The sequence below is a fragment of the Anolis sagrei genome, chromosome 5 (genome assembly GCF_037176765.1).
Source record: "Anolis sagrei isolate rAnoSag1 chromosome 5, rAnoSag1.mat, whole genome shotgun sequence".
In the NCBI taxonomy this organism is placed as follows: Eukaryota; Metazoa; Chordata; class Lepidosauria; order Squamata; family Dactyloidae; genus Anolis; species Anolis sagrei.
In genome coordinates, this window is record NC_090025.1 from 112,029,432 (window position 1) to 112,049,553 (window position 20,122).

The window sequence follows — 20,122 nt, forward strand, 5'->3', positions numbered from 1 at the left end:
CTGGAACATCATTGCTACATCATTACCGGGAGGGTACATGGACACCCAATGGGCTAAGCTCTTTTCCCCCAGGGTTTGGGGACTTAAACCTGTTTCAGAGTGGGTGTAAGTGTAGTCTGAAAGAGTCCTCTCTGTGTTCCCATAGCAGCAGCAGTTGGGTGGAAGCCAGATAGTCCAGTTGGGCCGACACTGAATCATTCCCACTGGACAGTATTTTCTTCTGTCCCCATTGCTGCTGGATGGCCACAGAGCTCCAGGTGAGTCCCTGACCATGGCCAGGAAACTATGCTGACATCAACAAAAGGTACTTATGTGACCACAGAATAGCAATCAAATGCTTTGGTGATAGGGAGTAATGGCAGCGTGGGCGCGATCTGTGGGTTATCTGTATCATTTCCCTTTCTTTTTTTTCTTTCCTGTCCTTTCCCAGAACAATAGTGAATGAGCTAATATGTAAAGCAGCCCAAAGTTTTCATTTTTAAGATTTAGTCCTGAAAACTACTGAAGCTCCTCTCCCCTTGCAAGCTTTTTCTAGTACTTCTCAAGAGTAATAAAATCTGTTCAAAAATATTACTACAGTTTCAAACTTGTAGGATTATGGGATATGCCACAGTGAACTCCACGGCCTTCCAAGGTGTCTCCTTACTGTGTAGGAGGAAGGAGTGTTGATTATTGTTCTTAATCATAGTAATAAAGTTGATACTTTAAACATTCTTATCCAGCTCAGGCTATGCTAGAAATTCGAAAAAAGACACCATACACTATCACCCCTTTCTTCATAAACATAAAATGTGAAAGGCTACAAATAATTCTTGGTTAAAGCAAAAATACTGGTGGAAACACAGAAGAAGTTATAGGCAGAAGACAACAGTATAATAAATATCTGATTTTAAAATTATAGACTACTTGCCTAAAAAATTTACAACTAATCAGTACTCTAGTCAATATTTTTTTAAATTGTATATTACGAGAAAAGTATTTTATAGAAATATGATTTAATATGCAGCTTCTATAAAGAAATAATTTTAATATGTGGATGTGTAATATTTTTTACAATGTTTATGTGTTTAAATTATTCTGTAACCTGTCTCTAGCCATAAGGAGAGGGGTAAGAAATAAAATTGTTGTTGTTGTTTTCCAGTATGTATTTGGGGAAAGGGGTAACCATAGAACTGCAAAAATCGACATAGAATCTGATGTATTTTCTACTGCAAGAATTTGTGAAGAAAACCATTGCATAATTTTTTTAAAAAATCTAAATAAATCAATTCACAGTTTTTCTGTTGGTTTCCTATAGAATCCATAAGAAAAGAAAGTATAGGAAGTCATATTTTGAAATAAAAGTGACAAATGTTCAAGAGTGAAACTAGGAATGCTGAAGAACTCAAGAAGGCATGTTTAAGTCACTTCTTCTGGTGTGAGGGAATTGGCTGTCTACAAGGACATTGCCAGGGGATGATTGGATGTTTGATGTTTTACCATCCTTGTGGGAGGCTTCTTTCATGTCTCTGAACGGGGAGCTGGAGCTGACAGAGGGAGCTCAACCTGCTAGGATCACTTCTCATCCATTGCCACCTCTTCCAGGGCTGGCCTAAGGTGCTTTTCAGCCTTTTCAAGTCAATCAATAACCCAAGTCAAGGGGCATAAACCAAACCTATTCAAATTATTTTGCATATGTTACAGAAAAACAAGTACCGCTAGCCATCCTGGAAGTTAAGAAAATAAATAATCAAAAAAGGCACTGCATTCTCCACAGTGACCAAACTTCTCTCCAGCTGGCTCTTTCCTTTGGTAGAAGCAGCTAACTATGACCTATGCAGCCTGATGAGAACAACTGACCTCTTCTGTGCCTCTAGGACTATCTCAAGAGCATCATTAGCAGGAAGGCTTGGCATTTTGGGCTTGTTGATTTTGATTTTAACATATTAATATATGGTACAATTGATGCGATTTTGGATCAAAGGCCAATCTTGGAATCAAAAATATTTTTTAAACTATATGATGGGATAATATATTAAGGTTAAAGTATTAGAAATCCATTCAAAATCATAACTGTGCTCCATATAACAGTTAAAAAGTGCCCCTTATGGGAAGTCAGTAGATGGTTATTGCAATTCATCCAGAAGGAATCAACAATTCTGAACAAATCCAGAGAATACTATCTTCACTAGCAAAACAATCCCCTTTATGGTGTTAGTAAAGACTCAGTTTTTTGACTCTCTGATCCTCCATGAAGACTGTAGCGTGTTTGGTCTACATTTGCTTTCAAGTAAAATCACATTTTTATTTATTTTAAGTGCTGTGTTACTTTCCTGTATTGTACAACATGTCATCCATCCAAAAGGGTGGAAGCAGATTAAACTTTAGACTCCTTTCAGCTCTGGTAATTTACACTGTCAGTAGGAACATATGCATACGGAGGAAAAATCATGAATTTCTCATATTTGCAGACTCTGTTTAATATGGCATTTTATACAAATGAAAAGAAGGAAGCTTAGGCAGTGGCTGCCAAATTTAATGATATCAGGTGCAGCTGAAATGTCTTAGTATATCCCAAAGTTATGCAGAATAAAGAACTACTTATTTGAATTGCATCCAAACCTCTATCTCCAGGGCAATCCAAGACTAGATTTGTTTGTATGTTTTCACTAAATGCCACTGTGCCATATGAGATAAGAGATTGTATTTGAAATAACAGCCACTTCCAATTTTTGGCTCCCATGCAAAGCAGGGTTTATCAATTTTGATCGCGCTTATCCAGAATTAGTTGTCAAGTTTCAGTAGCTGGCAAGAATCAGACAACAAAAATTCAACTTTAGTGCTGAATGATTAATCCAACCTTGTGGAAGAAGCAAGCATGAACAATCTTGCTGGGGTTGACCAACTGCACTTCAAATAATGGCACTTCTATATTATAATAGCTCCCATAATCAGAAAAGGATTGACATTGGAAGGAATCAAATTAAGAATCATTTAAAAAAATGCTTACCTGTGTGCAAATCAAAAAAATGAGGTGCTATATACCTTGGCCATAACAGAAAGAGAATGCATTACCTTGTTTATCCATGGGTAACATTTAGCACTATTATGCAAAGCAACAATGCAACTAAGTGCTTATGAGACATGCCCCAGTAATCTGAATGTCATAATTATAGACATTTGCCATGGATTTACCATCTTGCAATGCTAGATTTACCTTAAGTTGTTTCTTTTGCATTTATTGCTACTACTACTGCTGCTTCTTCTTCCCCTACTATTAGTGTCCTCTCACACAAGCAAAAAAAAAACATACACATACACCCACAATGGTGTCAATCTACATGGAACACGAGATATGCCCATTGGCCACCGGGAGAACAAGAGTGGGAGGGGGTGAGTGCCACCTCATGTCCCTGGGCCACCCAACTCCAGGAAATACAGGATGGCTTTGCAAAGAGTTGCAACCAGTTCTATCCTGAAATTGGATGAACTGCTCAAAGAGGCCTAAAGTAACAGTTTGGTCCAGACTCTCAGGAAGAAAGCAGAACAACTCACACTTTCAGTTAACATGGTTCAAGACCACATTTAGCTGAGTGATGCATATTGGGACAGGGAAGAGAGGAGATAATATAGCAGTGGCCTATGTTAACACGAATTAGCTCCATGTGTCATTTAACCACCATGGAGTTGACTCATCCACTCTTTAGGATAAGTCAATGGTTCTCAACCTGTGGGTCCCCAGGTGTTTTGGCCTACAACTCCCAGCAATCCCAGCCAGTTTACCAGCTGTTGGGATTTCTGGCAGTTGAAGGCCAAAACATCTGGGGACCCACAGGTTGAGAACCACTGGGATAAATGTAGATGACCACCATATGTCATGAGCTGGGTTGGGGTGGAAGAAGAAAGCTGGGATATCCTAGCTCAGGACATCTGTAAGTCAGAATGGTCATTTTGGCTGTTTTCTCCCACACATTGGCCTCCATTTGGTTGGACCTCAAGAGTGCACCTTTCCTATTCTTGCAAGAGGAGCCTGTATGGTGCCTTGATTATCCTTTAATATAAAATGGAGGGAAATGAAGAAAATAAATCTCAGGACTCGGTATATTGCCGAGGCACATACCAAGAGGACTAGTTGGGTATTCTAGTCCTCCTCCTCCTTCCTTCCTCATCTTTTTCTTCCTGGAACTTAAGAATGGAAAAGAATACAATATTGCTTTGTTTTTTCTTTTAAGCAATATTTAATTTTTGGAGAGCTCATGTATTACCCCATGTCAACTCAAGCAATTTCTCTCAGGAAAGGTGGATATCCTCTTGCAGTTTCTATCTAAGCCAAGAAGAGTGTTGTCCCAAACATGAATATTGCCTTCCCAAATACCTGGCTGTTGAAGTCTATTAAAACAGCATTTATAATTGTTTAAGCTTACATCTCCTACTATTCCCTTCACTGTTCATATTTCTAATTTATTACTATAGCATAATACCTGAGGACAACATTATCTATTTAGCTCTCCTTTTATAGACATTTGTCCCCCCCAAAAGTATCACTTTTCATATCACACACCAGTTGCCCCACCAAGTGGTGGGAAACAGAAAACTAGAAGAGGAAAAGGAAGGTGAAATGCATCTTAAAAGAAAGAATATTACAATGGGTATAGCTTCCTGCTTTACAGAAGATCCTTATTGTCTGAGACTCACACACACCGACAACACCTTACATAATCATCCCATTCTCAGACTTATAGACAAACACTAATGCTTTGTTTTCAGTTTTCAATCCACATTGTTATCCAATGTGGGCTCAGCAAACCCGACCAAAGCCTGACCTCAAAACTTATGCAACAAAAAGAGTGTTAGCATTCCTTGGAGAGAGAGAAAGTATGCTGTGATTCTCAGACACACTGACTCATGATTTTTAACACATGCCAACCCTACATGCTTCAGATTTGTGTATCTTTTCACAATATGTATGGACTATAGGGATATATAGCACTTCTCACCCCCCTCGAGGGTGAGAAGGGCAGGGTAGAAGTAATTGAAATAATTGAAAATAAATAAGATATTCAAACATAACAGTATCTTCATAACTGCTTTTTTTCTGTGAGTCAGTCAACTGAAGTATAGCTGAGTAAAACTGAATGAGGCTGTTTTAAAATAGCAAAGACATTAAAATCTGTTATACTGGTCTCAGTGGATACCTTGGGTTTTAGGCTGTCCGATCACATCTCCTGCTGTTCCCTTCATTGTTCATATTTCTAATTTATTAGTATAGCACAATACAGACTATCTGTAATTTTTCTCCGTCCTTCACTTTCAAAGCAAAGCATTTCTGCTTCACTCTGTTGGGTGGCTGTTGTTGTTTTGCACAGTCTGGTGGGAGATTTTCATCTTGTCATGTTTTATTTTCCTTCCTCTGACATTATCTCTTAATTAAAAGAAAAGATAAATAGACAGATACAAGCAGGTGCTCTGGCTGATATGAAACATAGCTGTGCTTTTGTTTTTAAAAGTCAAGTGAGATAGACAACAGCTGAGTTTGTGAGCTAGCCAGGTTTTGTATCAAACTACAGGCAGCAGTACAGAAGGATGTGCGTTTGAGCAGGAGGGATACCTTTTCAGTTCTGGAGTATTCTTTTCTTTCACAGCCAACAGAAAAGACTGCAAGACATTGTCTCTCTTCCTTGCTCTGTGCTAGCTGTGCCATGGGTGAGAAGGGATTTTGCATTTCATGCATCATTTACTACTCACAGCCATAGCTTTTCCACTGGAGACTCCTGCCCTGCTCACTAGCAGTACCATACCAGACTCAAGGGCTATGGATTTTGCTCAGCTGCACATCCCAACTGGGAGAGGAGGGAAGTGTTTTTATAGAAGAACTCCTAAGAGAAAGAGGGGTTTTATTATTTGAAATACTTTGAAAAGTAAGCTATTTAGTGGTACAAAGAATAGATGCTGACACAGATGCTAAATACCGTATATTTTTGACAGAAACTGAAGACTTTATCAGGGCTTTCAGCCAATAGGTTTGAAGAAGTTGCTATAGCACAGGAACTGCATCCAGTGTTGTGGTGAATGGGTGATGATCAAAGAGCGTCTACCTTGAAGGAATGTTCAATGTTTATCTCTGAGGAAATCTGGTGGCAAAATTGGATTTGGGTTGTTGTAGGTTTTCTTGGGCTATACGGCCATGTTCTAGAAGCATTCTCTCCTGACATTTCACCTGCATCTATTGCAAGCAACCTCAGAGGTTGCTTGCCATAGAGGTAGGTGAAATGTCAGGAGAGAATGCTTCTAGAATGTGGCCATATAGCCCAAAAAACCTACAACAACCCAGTTATTCCAGCCATGAAAGCCTTCGACAATAAAATTGGATTTATTGCTGTGTTATGTATAAAACAGCCTCTATCTTATACACACTGCACACAAGGTGAACTGGTAAAATGAGCCTTTTACATTCTACTCTAAACAAATCAGAAATGTGAAATCTAAAATATTTCATCAGCCACAGACTGCTAAAGCCATCTCACATATTACATCACAAAATATCTGGATTTTACACACTACATTGCATACTTTAAATGGTGGAGAGAACACGATTTTCCATCTGGAGGGGCTTATGCCACCCGTTGATTCAAAATATCCTACTTATGGCACCCAACAAGCTAACAGCTCAAAAATACTCACATTATCTATTCACAGAGATAAGTCCCCACACAGAGACTCATACACTTGCATACATCCATTATATCTTTCTATCTTCTCTTCTTCATACATGTACATGTAAACACAGAGAAAGCTTTGCCCTGGAGAAGGTTTGAAGCTGAAGGTGCCCAAGACTGCGCTACAAAAAACATAGTCAAACACAGCTCCTTCATAATTGTAGCCTGTAGCCATTTTGTCAACACTAATACTTTAGAATGTGTAAGCATTAAGATACCACACGTGTCTACCAAAACTATGTCAAGCCTTGAAATCATGATCCTACAATTTGTACCACAATTTCTGTTCTCCAAAAGCAGAAACTAATTTTAGTTTTCTTTTTCAATATCATCAAAAGTAAAGCTGTCACACTTGAAAACATCTGGCATTCTGAACACACAAGAATTCCCCACAGAAGTGCATAACTGAAGAAATTGGGGAAGAGGGAAGAAAGTCAAGCAAACTGCAAGGGTAATTCAACAGAGAATATAAAGATGAGGGATGCACAGGAGGGTTATCTAGGTCTGGATCTATATTGTCTCAGAAATGTGGGGAAACTTCTCAAGTCACTAAAAGATGTCAGTTTCCCTATTTACCAAAGACACTTAACCATCCGAATATTAATATTTGTATCACATAATGAGAGCTCTTGCTGAATCACGTCTACAAACTGACAATTAAAAACATTTAAAACTCTTACCTGTGCATTGCTGAAAAGAATGCTACATTCCTTTGTGGGTAGCTCAGTACTGGAAAGGGCCTGTGGAGAAAGAAGAAAAAAAGTATACTGTTAAGATTCAAGTGAGAAAAGATTAGAAACTGAACTCCTACAATCAATGGAAGTTCATAAACAGAGCTTGGAAAAGTTTTTTTTTTCAAGTCCAGTTTTCAAAAGGACATGTTGCCTGTGGAGTCCAGAAAAGTTTCCAAGTTCTGGTAAGAGTTTAGTGGCAAACCACTTTACATATATACAGAAAGTGAAAAATTGTATCTCTGTCTCCAATTTAAAAGAACTTATTTAGAAGCTCATCACACTGATGAGGTCCTCCATGCCATTCCCCAGCATCCATTGTGAATCGGCAGCAGGGCAATCCTGGCACCCCGCATGCCGCCTCGCTGGCAGTAATGCTTCCCCATCACACATGGGGAAGTGTCCCCATGCTAGCCTCATTGTTCCTAATGGAACAAGTTGTTGTAGGACACTTGTGGCCCAGTTGAGTTCCAGAGTCCCGCCAGAAGTGAACCTACACAATCTGATGTGCAGCGTGGGGCTCCGTTGCTGGACTGGGGTGAAAGAGTCCTAGAACACTGAAAATTTTTCATGTGATGGTCCTTAGAAACAAGAAATACATTCATCCAGATAAGACTTTGGACAACCAAAGCTCTCATGCTGAATTTGAGTACACATTACTGTTCTAAATGACATCAACTGGTGTAAGTGAGGGATAGTTTCATGAGACCAGATCTCATGGACCCAAATGAACTAGGGTAGGATTCAGGTGTTTCAGGACTTCATCCTGAGAGCTTCACAGTCAGAAAGCCAAAATGAATTAAGGCATACAGAAACGCAGAGCAAATTTAAATCCGGATCAAGTCTCCAGACCAATTCTACAGTTAGCAAAAACAGAAATATGGATGATTAATGAATGTACAAGTAAAACTAAGCCAGAAAAAGATAATCATATTGTCACTATGAAAGTGTCCTAAACCTTAAGTATGTAGGGAATTCCCTCCACTTCATTTCTGTGGCATTTATAAATCCTACCACTTATCCCATCACAGACTTGCATTGTTTCTAGCTTATGTGTATATTTATTTATTTATTTATTTATTTATTTATATATATTTATTTAGAAAGTTTATAACCCATCCTTCTTAACCACAGAGGAGGGACTCAAGATAGCTTCCAATACTCAGGACGGCTTCCAATATTTGTTGTTGCAATATGATTCAAATCATTTCTGATTAACACTAAAGAGATTTATAATGAGATTTTCCTGACACTGTTGGTTCATTGAGGTTTTCTCTGAATCTGAGAGAAAACCCCATGGCCACCCATCCAGAGAGTTTCCATGGTCAAGCGGGGATCTGAACCCTGGTCTTAGAGTCCTAGACTAACATTAAAACCTCTACAGCACATTGATCTCTCCCTTTCCTTTTATAATGTCTATCCATTTGTATAGTGTATACATTTTCCCACTCAGTGAACTTTTGCATATTTTGCAGTTTGCATACATTTTTAGTCATCCATATTTTAAAAACATGTTCATGTTTTTGTGCAAATTTAATTTCTCTGAACCGTAACTTAAGCCTTGCAAATGTGTGAATTTTCAATGCAATGTGTGCTTTGTTTTGCAACAAGAAATTCAGAGACACAAAACTGCTATTTTGACAGAAATTCTCATCTCTAACTTTGCCTTTTCAGCCTATGCAGTTCCTTTCATACTTCTACAAATGTCCTGGAATTAGATGCATTTTTTTCAAACTAGCTTCTTGGTAGAGTTAGGAAATTGTTAGAACTCTCAAAAGCACTGTAACTTTACAGAAATTACTGCATATTTTAAGGAATTTATTCACAAATAAGATATCGCATTGCTTCAAGCATACCTCAAACAGACCACAGGTCTATTGAGTCCAGTAGAATTTGTCCCAACTCATAATGTCCCTTCAAGACCCTGAGGTCTTTTAAACTGGCAATAGCAATAGTATAATCTAAAACTTCACCTCTGTGTACAAAACATGGGTTTTTTTATCACCGAACGAATAAATACATATCCTGTCATCACGTATCAGTAAGTGGTATACAAGAAGATAACAGAGGTTTGATAAGCACACAATTCTGTAACACCATAAAAACAAATAAATTAAATGGTCCTGGAAAACATTTTTTATGTCGTTTTTTCCTCCACAGGAATAAATATTCATTTTTTCAATATTAAATACATTGTCTTGGTACTATATGTGGGTTACAGGAACATATTTTACATCACAATCTTATTGGGATTTTGTTGGTTTTTCAGGCTATATGGCCATGTTCTAGAAGCATTCTTTCCTGACAATTCACCTGCATCCACGGCAGGCATCCTCAGAGGTTGTGAGGTCTCCTATTTATGCAGGTGAAATGTCAGGAGAGAATGCTTCTAGAACATGGCCATATAGCCAAAAAAACCTACAACAACCCAATGATTCTGGCCATGAAAGCCTTCAACAACACAATCTTGTTTCTTACCAACCTCTCCTCAAAGCCAGTGATGGGCAAAGTGTGGCTTCCAGTCACAAACATTTATGACCAAAAGAAAAACCACATGGGCATTTCCACCATGTTTGGAGGACTTCCTGTAGCCCCAGGGGTCAAAAATGGTAACACTCCACACTGCCAAGTTCAAAGTGTGAAAGAGATGTATATGCTTGCATTTATGCAACATCTGAGAAAACACATGTCTGTCCTATTTTAATGGATTCTTTTCAGTTTGTTGCTGTTGAAAGCTGCTCCGAATCCTCTCAGGGAGAGGGGGCGGGATATAAATGAAGCATCATCATTATTATTTTATTAAATACAACCATGTGGCATTTATTTGTTAGGTTAGTGCAGTGACCCAGCAGGATTTCAGGCAGTGTATTTAGGGAAGCAGTCCTAGTTTACTGTATTATAATGCCTATTATGGAGTCAATCCCATTTATTTTAATTGTCTTCATCCTGATTTACTCTTAGAGTAGGTCGATTAAAATAAATGGTATTTAAATTATTCACAAGCAATTTCAATGTGATTACTTTAAGTATAACTGGATCCAACCCAATCAAATTTATAATTGTATTATTCCTAAAACATTTGTTTAGCATTGTATTATAAGACTATGAGTATCAGTAATTATCACTTACTTTAAATTTTATAAAATGCAATTTATCCACTTTTTGAGGATGGATACAAGATAGGTTTTGCATCTTTGGTTGTTGCTAGAATTTCTCAATGTTAGGCTACAGCAGTGGTTCTCAAGCTTGTTTTGACTAGGGATCACTTTGACCAGGGACCACTTTGATCAGGGACCACTCTCCAACATTAGTACCAAAGGGGTTACGAATCAGTTTTGGTCAATTTTAGATTTGGTTTGGTTATTTGGGATGTTGATTCAGAAAACTGAATTGGATAGAGCACATCAGCTCTAGTTTCTGAGGCAGAACATATGCTATCCAGTAGTTGCCATCTGTTTGTCCACAGAAAACCATATTTAATAAGCCACAGCACTATAAGAGGGTTTCATGAGATCAGTTGCTCTCATTGTAATGGTGTAGTAACAGTGAAGGCCGAAAGGGCATTGAGAGGAGGACAGCGTGGGCTCCTGGAGTCCCTGCCTCACCCACCACCAGCAGCAGCACCATGGGAGAAATAGCAGCAGCCTTCTCATCTTGGCCGCCCACCCCCAGCCTTCCTCGCCACCACCTCCTCCTCTTCTTCCTTGCCTGGGGGCTCTGGTGTAATGACTGCCACTGCTGCTCATCCTCCCTTTCACTCAAGTATAAGCTGAGGGAAGTTTTTTCAGCCCCCAAAATCTCGGTTTATATTTGAGTATATACAGCAACTAGTTTCATCACTACCACAATTTTACATGTGAACCAACAAACCAGGAAATATCTTTACAGAGTACTCATGGATAGTCGTCCTCACATATAACTTAAGAATAGAACTCGGAGCAAAAATTATGGATTTTGATATGACCAGTGGGTAAGTCCTGAGTTATTCAACAGAGCGTGAAAGTGCCAGTGGTCTCAGAGGCATTCAAAAAGGTCAGAAGCAGTGCCGCAGGGGAGAAAGAGAGTAGAATAGGTTGGTGCCACTTTCAGTTTCTCCAAGGGTGAACTAAGCTCTTACCTTTCAACATTCTACTGAGAGAAGGAGATCTTTTTTTTTATTAGAGTTAAGATACTGTACTTATATTGACCTGTGGATACATCAATCTGGGTTTATTGGGTTGATTTTGGGTAGATTTATACATGAGTATATGCTATAGCTTAATTCCCATGCCAACACTTTAAATTATTTTTTTAAAGTGGGATTTAATTATATAACGAAAAAGAACGGATTTACTTGTTTGTCACTGTTGCATGCTACTGGGTGGTGGGGTTACACTGGAAATTTGTGTCCTCCTTTACTGATTTCACTTACTCAGATCTATCCCATTAAATGTTTACCTCCAAGCAGTACACTATAAATATCAGGACCCTTAGTATAAATGTAAACCAGCTGGCAACACACTAAATTGACTCACTTGATTAGTTTTTGTCAGTTACAATGCACATTTATTCATAAATGCAACTTCTGCAAGATCAATATGTTTATTGGGTACATTTTTCAATAATGTCTGAGATGTTTTCAATTAATAACCTGAAACATTGTCTATAAAAACTACTCATCCAGCACACTTTCCAAGACACATGGATGAATCCACAAGCAGAGATATCACAGTACAGAAAAAGAAACAAAGCTGTTCACTTTGATATCATCCTCACTCATGGCAGTAAAAGAAGAAGCAACTAAGTTTTATTTGGTAGGAATACTAAAACTTGCCAATTAGTTCTAAGCCTACTGCTGCATTTCAGAAAAGTGATGGTACCTAGTTAGGCATTTAGTTATACAAGTGGGTTAGTGTTGTTGTTGTTTTTTGTTTTTTTTTGCCAAAATGACTTTGGGGTTTGAGATTTATGAAATTTTGTGGCTGGAATTCTGTTTATGCACTATGCCACTGTAATTACACCAGTGTAGATAGTAAAGGGTAAGGGACAGGAGCCATGAAGAAAGAATGCATTAGAAAAATAAGGCATTCGGAAACAGATCTCATATTGTTGCAACATTTACTACCCGCCCCCCAAAAGAGTGACTAGGAATGTAGTGTGACAATAGGAATTTGACCTAAGAGATTTATTTATGTAGGCATTTATTTACAAGTGCATAGGCCTCTGTTGTTACTTAATACTACAAACCCTGAGTTACAAACGTCCGACTTACAAATGACTATAGTTAAGGATGGGAGTAAGACAACAGGAAGTGAGAAAAATCTATCCCTCAAATGGGAAATTCACTCCTGAAAGAGATCCTGGGGGAAAGGTATATCCACTGAAGCTTTCTCACCAATCCATGATTCCACAACAAGCCATTTTTTAAAAAAAACAATTATCATGGGAAAAGAAAAGAGGTGAAATTGTGCTGGTACGGCTGTACCAGGAGCTCCTACTTCATTTTCTTTCTATTGAGTGTTTGCATGTATTCCAAGGTTCCATGCATTTTGCAATAAGGTGGTTTCCCTTGCTCTGCAATTATAGGGCCAATGACCCATCAATCATCATTATGTTCTTTAGTTTCGCCCCTTTCCCCAGGGCTCTGGGAGGGAAAAGAAAGACTTCAGGCAGTCTTTCAGTTTTGGAAGCCCAGTTACAGGACATGAGCTTTCCCCACCTGTAGAGAAGCTTCGTTTCTCATAACATCCGGGGGAAACAGCCCTAAAGCTTCTAAGGAAAAGTTTTACAGCACACCCCTTGTTTGGGTTAAAGATACAGATCCACATCATTCGTGGAGAAAAACCAAAAGGACTCCAGCTGGAAAATCTACAAGGTCTTGGCTGGTAGATCTACTCAGGTAACCAGAAGCAATTGGAGCTGGGAGTAGGGCCCACACCAGCAAGGCCTAGAAAACAGATTGTCTGGGAGGGGTCGAAAAGGGTTTTCCTTGTTAAAGAAAGAAATAGTTCTCCAAGCAAGGTGCCCATCAGTTGATTCAAAGCCTTGAAGCATTTGTTTAATTTGTTGAAGATCTAAGATGTATTTGATTGATTGTTGAAGACTTAAGCAATAATAAAGGACTTTGATAAACCTTTCAAGCTTCTAAAGACTTTGTATAGGAAAATCCTTAAGGCCTCTCAGTCAAGGCACCCTGACTTCCCGCTGGGCACAAAGAGCACATCCTGTTCAAAAGCCAACTGCTATAGGCCCAGCATGTGACAGCACAGAAATCTTTTGAACAGAGGCACAAACAGCAATATAAATATCACAGGGGTGTTAACCCTTCCCTATGTTATCCAAATCATGCATGTATATATGGCTGAAGTTACACTTAAAAATGTACCTGCTTTGACTTACAAACAAATTCAACTTAAGAACAGAACTTATCTTGTTTGTAACTTGGGCACTGCCTGTATTCTGAAGTATGGCAGGTTTCTCAACTGAAACAGCAGCAGTCTCAGAAAAGTGGCCACCTAGTAACCTTCACCCAATAGAATTCACATTTACAAAATGAAATAGAGAATAAGTCATACTTATGCTATTTCATCATGCCTGAAAATGTACATTAATAGCCCTCATGATTCATGGGAAAATATGTGAAAATTCATGCATCTTCAAAGTATCTATTAGGTAAAACCAATAGGAAGAAAATATTTTTATTCCAATAAATGGTTTTGTAGCATTATGCCAGGAAATATGCCATAAATAATCTGCATTCTACATAAGCATACAGATAAATGAATACACAAGTGTATTCATAATACATTAATGTTTTATATATTTTATTAGGCAAGTTTTTAGGCTGCACTGTTAAATTCGTTTCAGCAGAAGATTAATCAAGCAAGCCTTACACTGATTAAATGGTAAGGCCCAATTTCCACCAAAATGATCATTGTTAAGGTCAAAATAGTTAGTTTTTTCAAGTTTATCATAAGTTTGGGATATAACAAAAAATCAAAATTGAATGTTAAAAACCATCTTTTCTTATAGTAATTAGATAGATTTATTTATCAAAATGCATCTCTGTTGTTGGATAAAATGGATCGAACTAGTGATTGATAACACTACGAATTGAAAGGAGGCATACTTTGCCTCTGTTATCAACCAAAGGGAACTCAGAAGCTGCATCTCCAGAAGAACATAATAGCAAAGGGGAAATGGACTCCCTTCAATCCATCAACCAAAGGAAAAGTTTCAGAGAACTTTCCTCATTGTCCCTGAAAAAGAGTATTTTACTCCTTAGTTTGAAACTGAAAAATGTAGAGGAAACATGCTCTCATCCCAACCAGCAGCCACAACACTGAGAAACACTTTGGGGAAAACTGTTTTTGCAGTACAGGTCATGGAACAGTCTATTTTTGGGAGAGTTTAGGGGCTAGACAGAGCAAACGGTTGCATTTCTGCACTTTTTGGAGAGATCAATGAAGTTTTGTCTTTTAACTTTACTCTATGTTAGGAGTTCATCATCTGCCCCACAATCTGTTCCTTAGTTTTGCAGGGAAGCTGGAGCTTCTCCATCTTCAGATTCCAATTCTGTATTTGTTTTTTATAGTGAAAATCAGATGTTCATGTAAACAGTCATCTCTTTAGTTGGCGGAGTAACACATTTGAAACTGTTGGCCTCACAAAATTCAATCAGTCATTCTCTAATTTCCTTTTCTTAATTCTAAGCCAAATCTTGCTATGATATTTGATTAGCTTCTTAATTTTCTCTTCCAATTGCCTATAATTAGCAAGAAATCCTGTTTTTGGTGTATGATCAATTTCCTCCTGGACTCCAGAATAACATTATTCTTTTTTTTTTCTATTTCTGCCTCTGTAGGTGGAGCATAAATCCAAATTATAATTATATCTATGGGTTTCCCCTCAAGTCAGACATTATTTGGTCAGACTTTGTAATACATGCCCCTTTTGCTATGTTTCTCCTCCCTATTAATGTCACCTCATTTTCCCTTCTCTTTTTGTTGTTTACTAAGAACACTGTTTATCATATTTATATTCTGCCCTTCTCACCCTGAAGGGAGCTCAGAGTGGCACACATAAAGGCACAATTTAATGCCTTACAACACATATTTGGCTAACAAAACATACATATGCATTAAAACAACTGCTAAAACATTTCAACATTAAAAATTATTAAAATCACGTAATCTAATTTCATAATCCAAGGCCGTTACAGTTATCATTGCACCATTCTATGACCACTTATTGCACTGCAGTTATCTGAAAGCTTGACCCCACATCCACAGTTTCCGTTTTTTTCTTGAAGGTCTGGAGGGAGGGAACTGATCTTATGTTAATAGGGAGGGAGTTCCAGAATTGAGGGGGCACCACTGAGAAGGCCCTGTCTCTTGTCCCCACCAACCACACCTGCGAAGGAGGTGGAACCAAGAGCAGGGCCTCCCAAGAAGATCATAATCTCCTAGATGGTTCATAGAGGGAAATGCATTTAGATAGTAAGCTGAGCCAGAACCATTTAGGGCTTTATAGGATAAAGCCAGCACTTTGAATTGTGCTCAGTAGCAGACTGGCAGCCAGTGGAACTGACGTAACAGGGGGGTTGTATATTCCCTGTACATAGTTCTGGTGAGAAATCTGGCTGCTGCCCATTGTACCACTTGAAGCTTCCGAACAGTCTTCAAAGGCAATCCCACATAGAGCGCTATGTAATTATGACAGAAAATCACTAATTCTTGCTCACTCACCCCAAGCAGCGAAATATGTATACATTTGATTCCTTATTTTACAATGTCTGAGCATCTTGTGATTCAGGTTTCTCACATTCCTATAGTGTGTGTTGTATAGCTTTGGACCTTCCTTTCACTTCTGAGTAAGTCAGGCTTGAGTTCAATTGTGTCATTAGACACAGTGTTGAACTGTCCCCTCATAGAATTTAGATGGTGAAAGACATTAAAAATGGTTTACCAGTGCCTTTGTCTATACCTCATGGTGACATTACCATTGTCGCTATGATAGCCTCTGTCAGTGTCACCTCTCAGTAGCTGTTTGGCACATTTAGTCTGGCTCCTCAGCAAAAATCTGTCAGACATGGGAGATCCTACCAGCTGTACCGCTGCCATCAGCAGATTCTCATGACAGAAGTATACAATTCCATCATAGAAAGGTAGATATCATTGAAAACTGATAAGTGATCTCATATTGCCAGGATACATTTCCACAGATTTTTGAAAAGTACGTTATCTTTTGTCCCTTGAATCCTGGGACTCACTTACAGTTATTAACCTCATGAAACCCACTGCTACTTCAATTAATTCTAAAAGCTTTCAGTGCATGTGGTGGCTTTTTATTGCGCGCCCGCATGTGTGTGTGTGTATAGATAGACAGAGATATATATATATAGATATATAGCTATATATGATTGTATTATTTAATTGATTTTAAAATGTGCCGTGATGGAATTTTAATTGTTTTTAAATTGTATGGCAAATGTTTTTCACTTGTAGGTTTTGGAAGCAACTTTCCATTCTGAAGAAATATGACATAGAAAAAATAACTCATAAATAAAGTACTACCCATCATCACTCCCTCTTCAAATAAGCAGACAACTGATGGGGCATGGCAACGATTACTTTCACTGGATTTATTTTATCTATACGCCATCTTCTGTCAGGAGTGCTTCGATTTAGTTTCCTGCATGGTAGAGGGTTGGACTGGATGGCTCTTCCAATTCTATGATTCTAATGTATGGTCATCTTTAGACAGCACTAATAGGGAAAAATATAAGGTAACAAGAAGGGCAATCCAACTTTCTTCCTTTTTTAACACAGAACAAGATTGTGATGCCCAAACACACTACTGGACCGTGGTGAAGGAAAGTCCTAGGTGTGATAATATATCTGTAATCTATGTATACATATTATACATCTACCTCAATTTAAAGAATTGTGACGGAAAAGTGGTCTTTAGGCTATATAAATAAACAAACAAAATTATCTCAGAAGTTTTACTGATAGATCAAAATACAATGTATTGTCAAAGGCTTTCATAGCTGGAATCACTGAGTTTTTGTAGGTTTTTTTTGGGCTATATGGCCATGTTCTAGAGGCATTCTCTCCTGACGTTTTGCCTGCATCTATATGGCAAGCATCCTCAGAGGTAGTGTGGTCAGGAGAGAATGCCTCTAGAACATGGCCATATACCCCAAAAAAACCTACAACAACCCAGCGATCAAAATATAATTAGAAAACATAATTCAACCAAGGGACTGAAATGCATTGTAAGGAATTATTCTATGATTCAGGCAGTTACTAGTATTATATACCTGGAGAAAAACAGTTTCTCCTTGGGATTCAGGTTGCTCTATTCATGCCATCCATAATAAACAGATGATGACACATACTGAAAAAACTGCTGTGCTTGCAGGATGCTGATAATAAAGATTGATTTCTTCTTTTTCTTTGTTTTTTTATATATAATGAATAGGCTGGTATATATTAAGCATTAGTTACCTATAAAATGCATGCAAATATAACCTGAAATTGTGTTTTATTTATTCAATTGAGGGAATAATTACAGAACTAGCGTTTTTTATTTATGTCACTGCTGCTTCTTCAATGCAACCCAATCAACTTATCTTCCCTATATACTTGTGTATAAGTCAATCACATCTATGAACTGAGGAAGGTTTTGGGGCCAAAATTATAGATTTTGATGTGATCCGTGGATAAATCGAGGGTCATTCCACAGAGATAGGGCATTTATTTATTTAATGCATTTCTATACCGCTTTTCTCACCCCTGGGGGGACTCAAAGCAGTTTACAACATAATAAATGACAAATTCAGTGCCTCACATATATATATAAAATATCACATATCTAAATCAATAACATAACTGTAGGTAAAAACCATTAAAACTATAAAGACATCAAACATAGATATAAGCAAGAAACATTATTGCTGCAATTAACAATGTAGATCCCTTTTCTTCTCCCACCCCCACACTCCCCAACTCTCTCTCCATAGCATTTCAGCCCTTTTCTATACCCTCCCTGCTCCCCTCCCCCATCCCAACAGACAAAAAGTTATTTAGGTACAGATTGAATACAAAATGGGGAGGGTAAAAAAAAGTCCTGGGCCTTCTTGTGGGGTGGCAAATGTGATATGAGGTCCTTGGAGCGGGTGGAGGGAGAGTCTTATCTGATGATGGTAGTAGGCTACTGATCTGTTTCATAAAGGTCCAGAGGAACATAGATTTTATCAGTTGTGGTGTCATAAGTCAGGCGTGAGCTATCACTTGCCAGTAGATTGAGGATGGGGAGGGGCAGCAAGGTGTAGCTGCTGCCTAGGAAAGTTGGTGTGTAGGCTGCACCTTCCACTCTGGAGGAGCTGAAGTCTCCTGCCCTCCTTTTCACCTCCTCCTTGCTGGCTGTTGGAGGGAGGGGGCAGCAAGGTGTAGCTGCTACTGAGGAAAGTTGGTGTGTAGGAAGCACCAATATTGCCTTGGAACAGTTCCCCCGATCATTGCCACCATTTTCTGATCCAGACATTCAAGAAGTCCCAGACAATGGACCAATTGTCTGGAGTTTTAAGAGCTGAAATCTCACATCCTTGGAGGGCCAAGTTTGGAAAACACTGGCACAGACCATCCTAGCTTTAGTATTCAGTTATAATCATGTACATTTCAGGATCTTGCCTAGTTCATTCACAACTTCCCTTCCAAGAGCCTATTTACATGGAAATCTAACTCTGAAAGGGAGGAGGCAAAAAAGCTCCACAGTGGCTACTTGTTATATGAGTTTGAAGGTAGAAAGCTTCTGGAGTGGACATATCCTACGCAGGAATGACAAGCCACACATAGTGTCACTTTTTTTCTTTGATCTTCCCCACTGTTTTAGTATTTGGATAATGTGATAAACCTTCTGCCACTCATTTTTATGGAAGCACATTTATACCACAAAAACATGGTAGTTGTACATATATTTGTAATGGGAAGGTGTGTAGATTTAGCTGTAATCAAGAATTATGACTCTGCACACTGCATAAATCCTAGTGTGTTCTAAGATAAATCTGTGTCTTCTTCAGCTTTACTTGGAGAGTGACTAAACTTAGACTCTTGCCAGTAGTTTTGTTTAGTTAAGGATTTGGAAGAAATTCAGTACTCATTTGAAGAAGATAGGAAATGAAGGCTTTCACTCCTTGTATTCTTCAAATCTTACATAGTGCAAATGTTGAATCACAGTCCAACACTTGCATTGGGTCCAGAAAAAATTATCTTGGACACTGGGAGAAGGACTTTAAACCTGACTTCATTTCAAAGAATATCTACTGAGGCCTGGAAGACATCTGAATTTGTCTAGTCCTTCTGAATACCCAGCTTTACAGTTAAATGTATATTTAAATAAATAACCTTTTAAAAAGCAAATAAGTAACTAAATAATATTAAAAAGTAAGAATGTACTGCTAGTGTTGGTAGACACCGATGTATAAAGTAGAAGACAGTGATCTATAAATTACAGTAAACTATCCCCCCAACTACTCATCTGTTAGAAATAAACATTTCTATCAGATCAAGTCAATAGCACCTTATCTGGAGGGAAAGAAAGTCTTTTTCTTCACATGATCAAGCACAAAAATATGGCATTGTATTTACACTGCTTCCTACTGAGATGTTCCAGACCTTTCGCATGAGAATTTCACATTTACCTCAACTGATG

General features: G+C 38.3%; 1 protein-coding gene across 2 annotated transcripts in view; it reads right to left on the bottom strand.

The window, feature by feature from the left end:
• PPARGC1A (PPARG coactivator 1 alpha) overlaps positions 1-20,122 on the bottom strand; it is a 722,162-nt gene that overhangs the window by 426,787 nt on the left and 275,253 nt on the right. For both annotated transcript variants that reach the window (XM_060777879.2, XM_060777878.2), the window contains exon 2: positions 7,376-7,435. In XM_060777879.2, the coding sequence (XP_060633862.2) occupies positions 7,376-7,435 (60 nt within the window). The remainder of the gene's footprint in view (positions 1-7,375; positions 7,436-20,122) is intronic.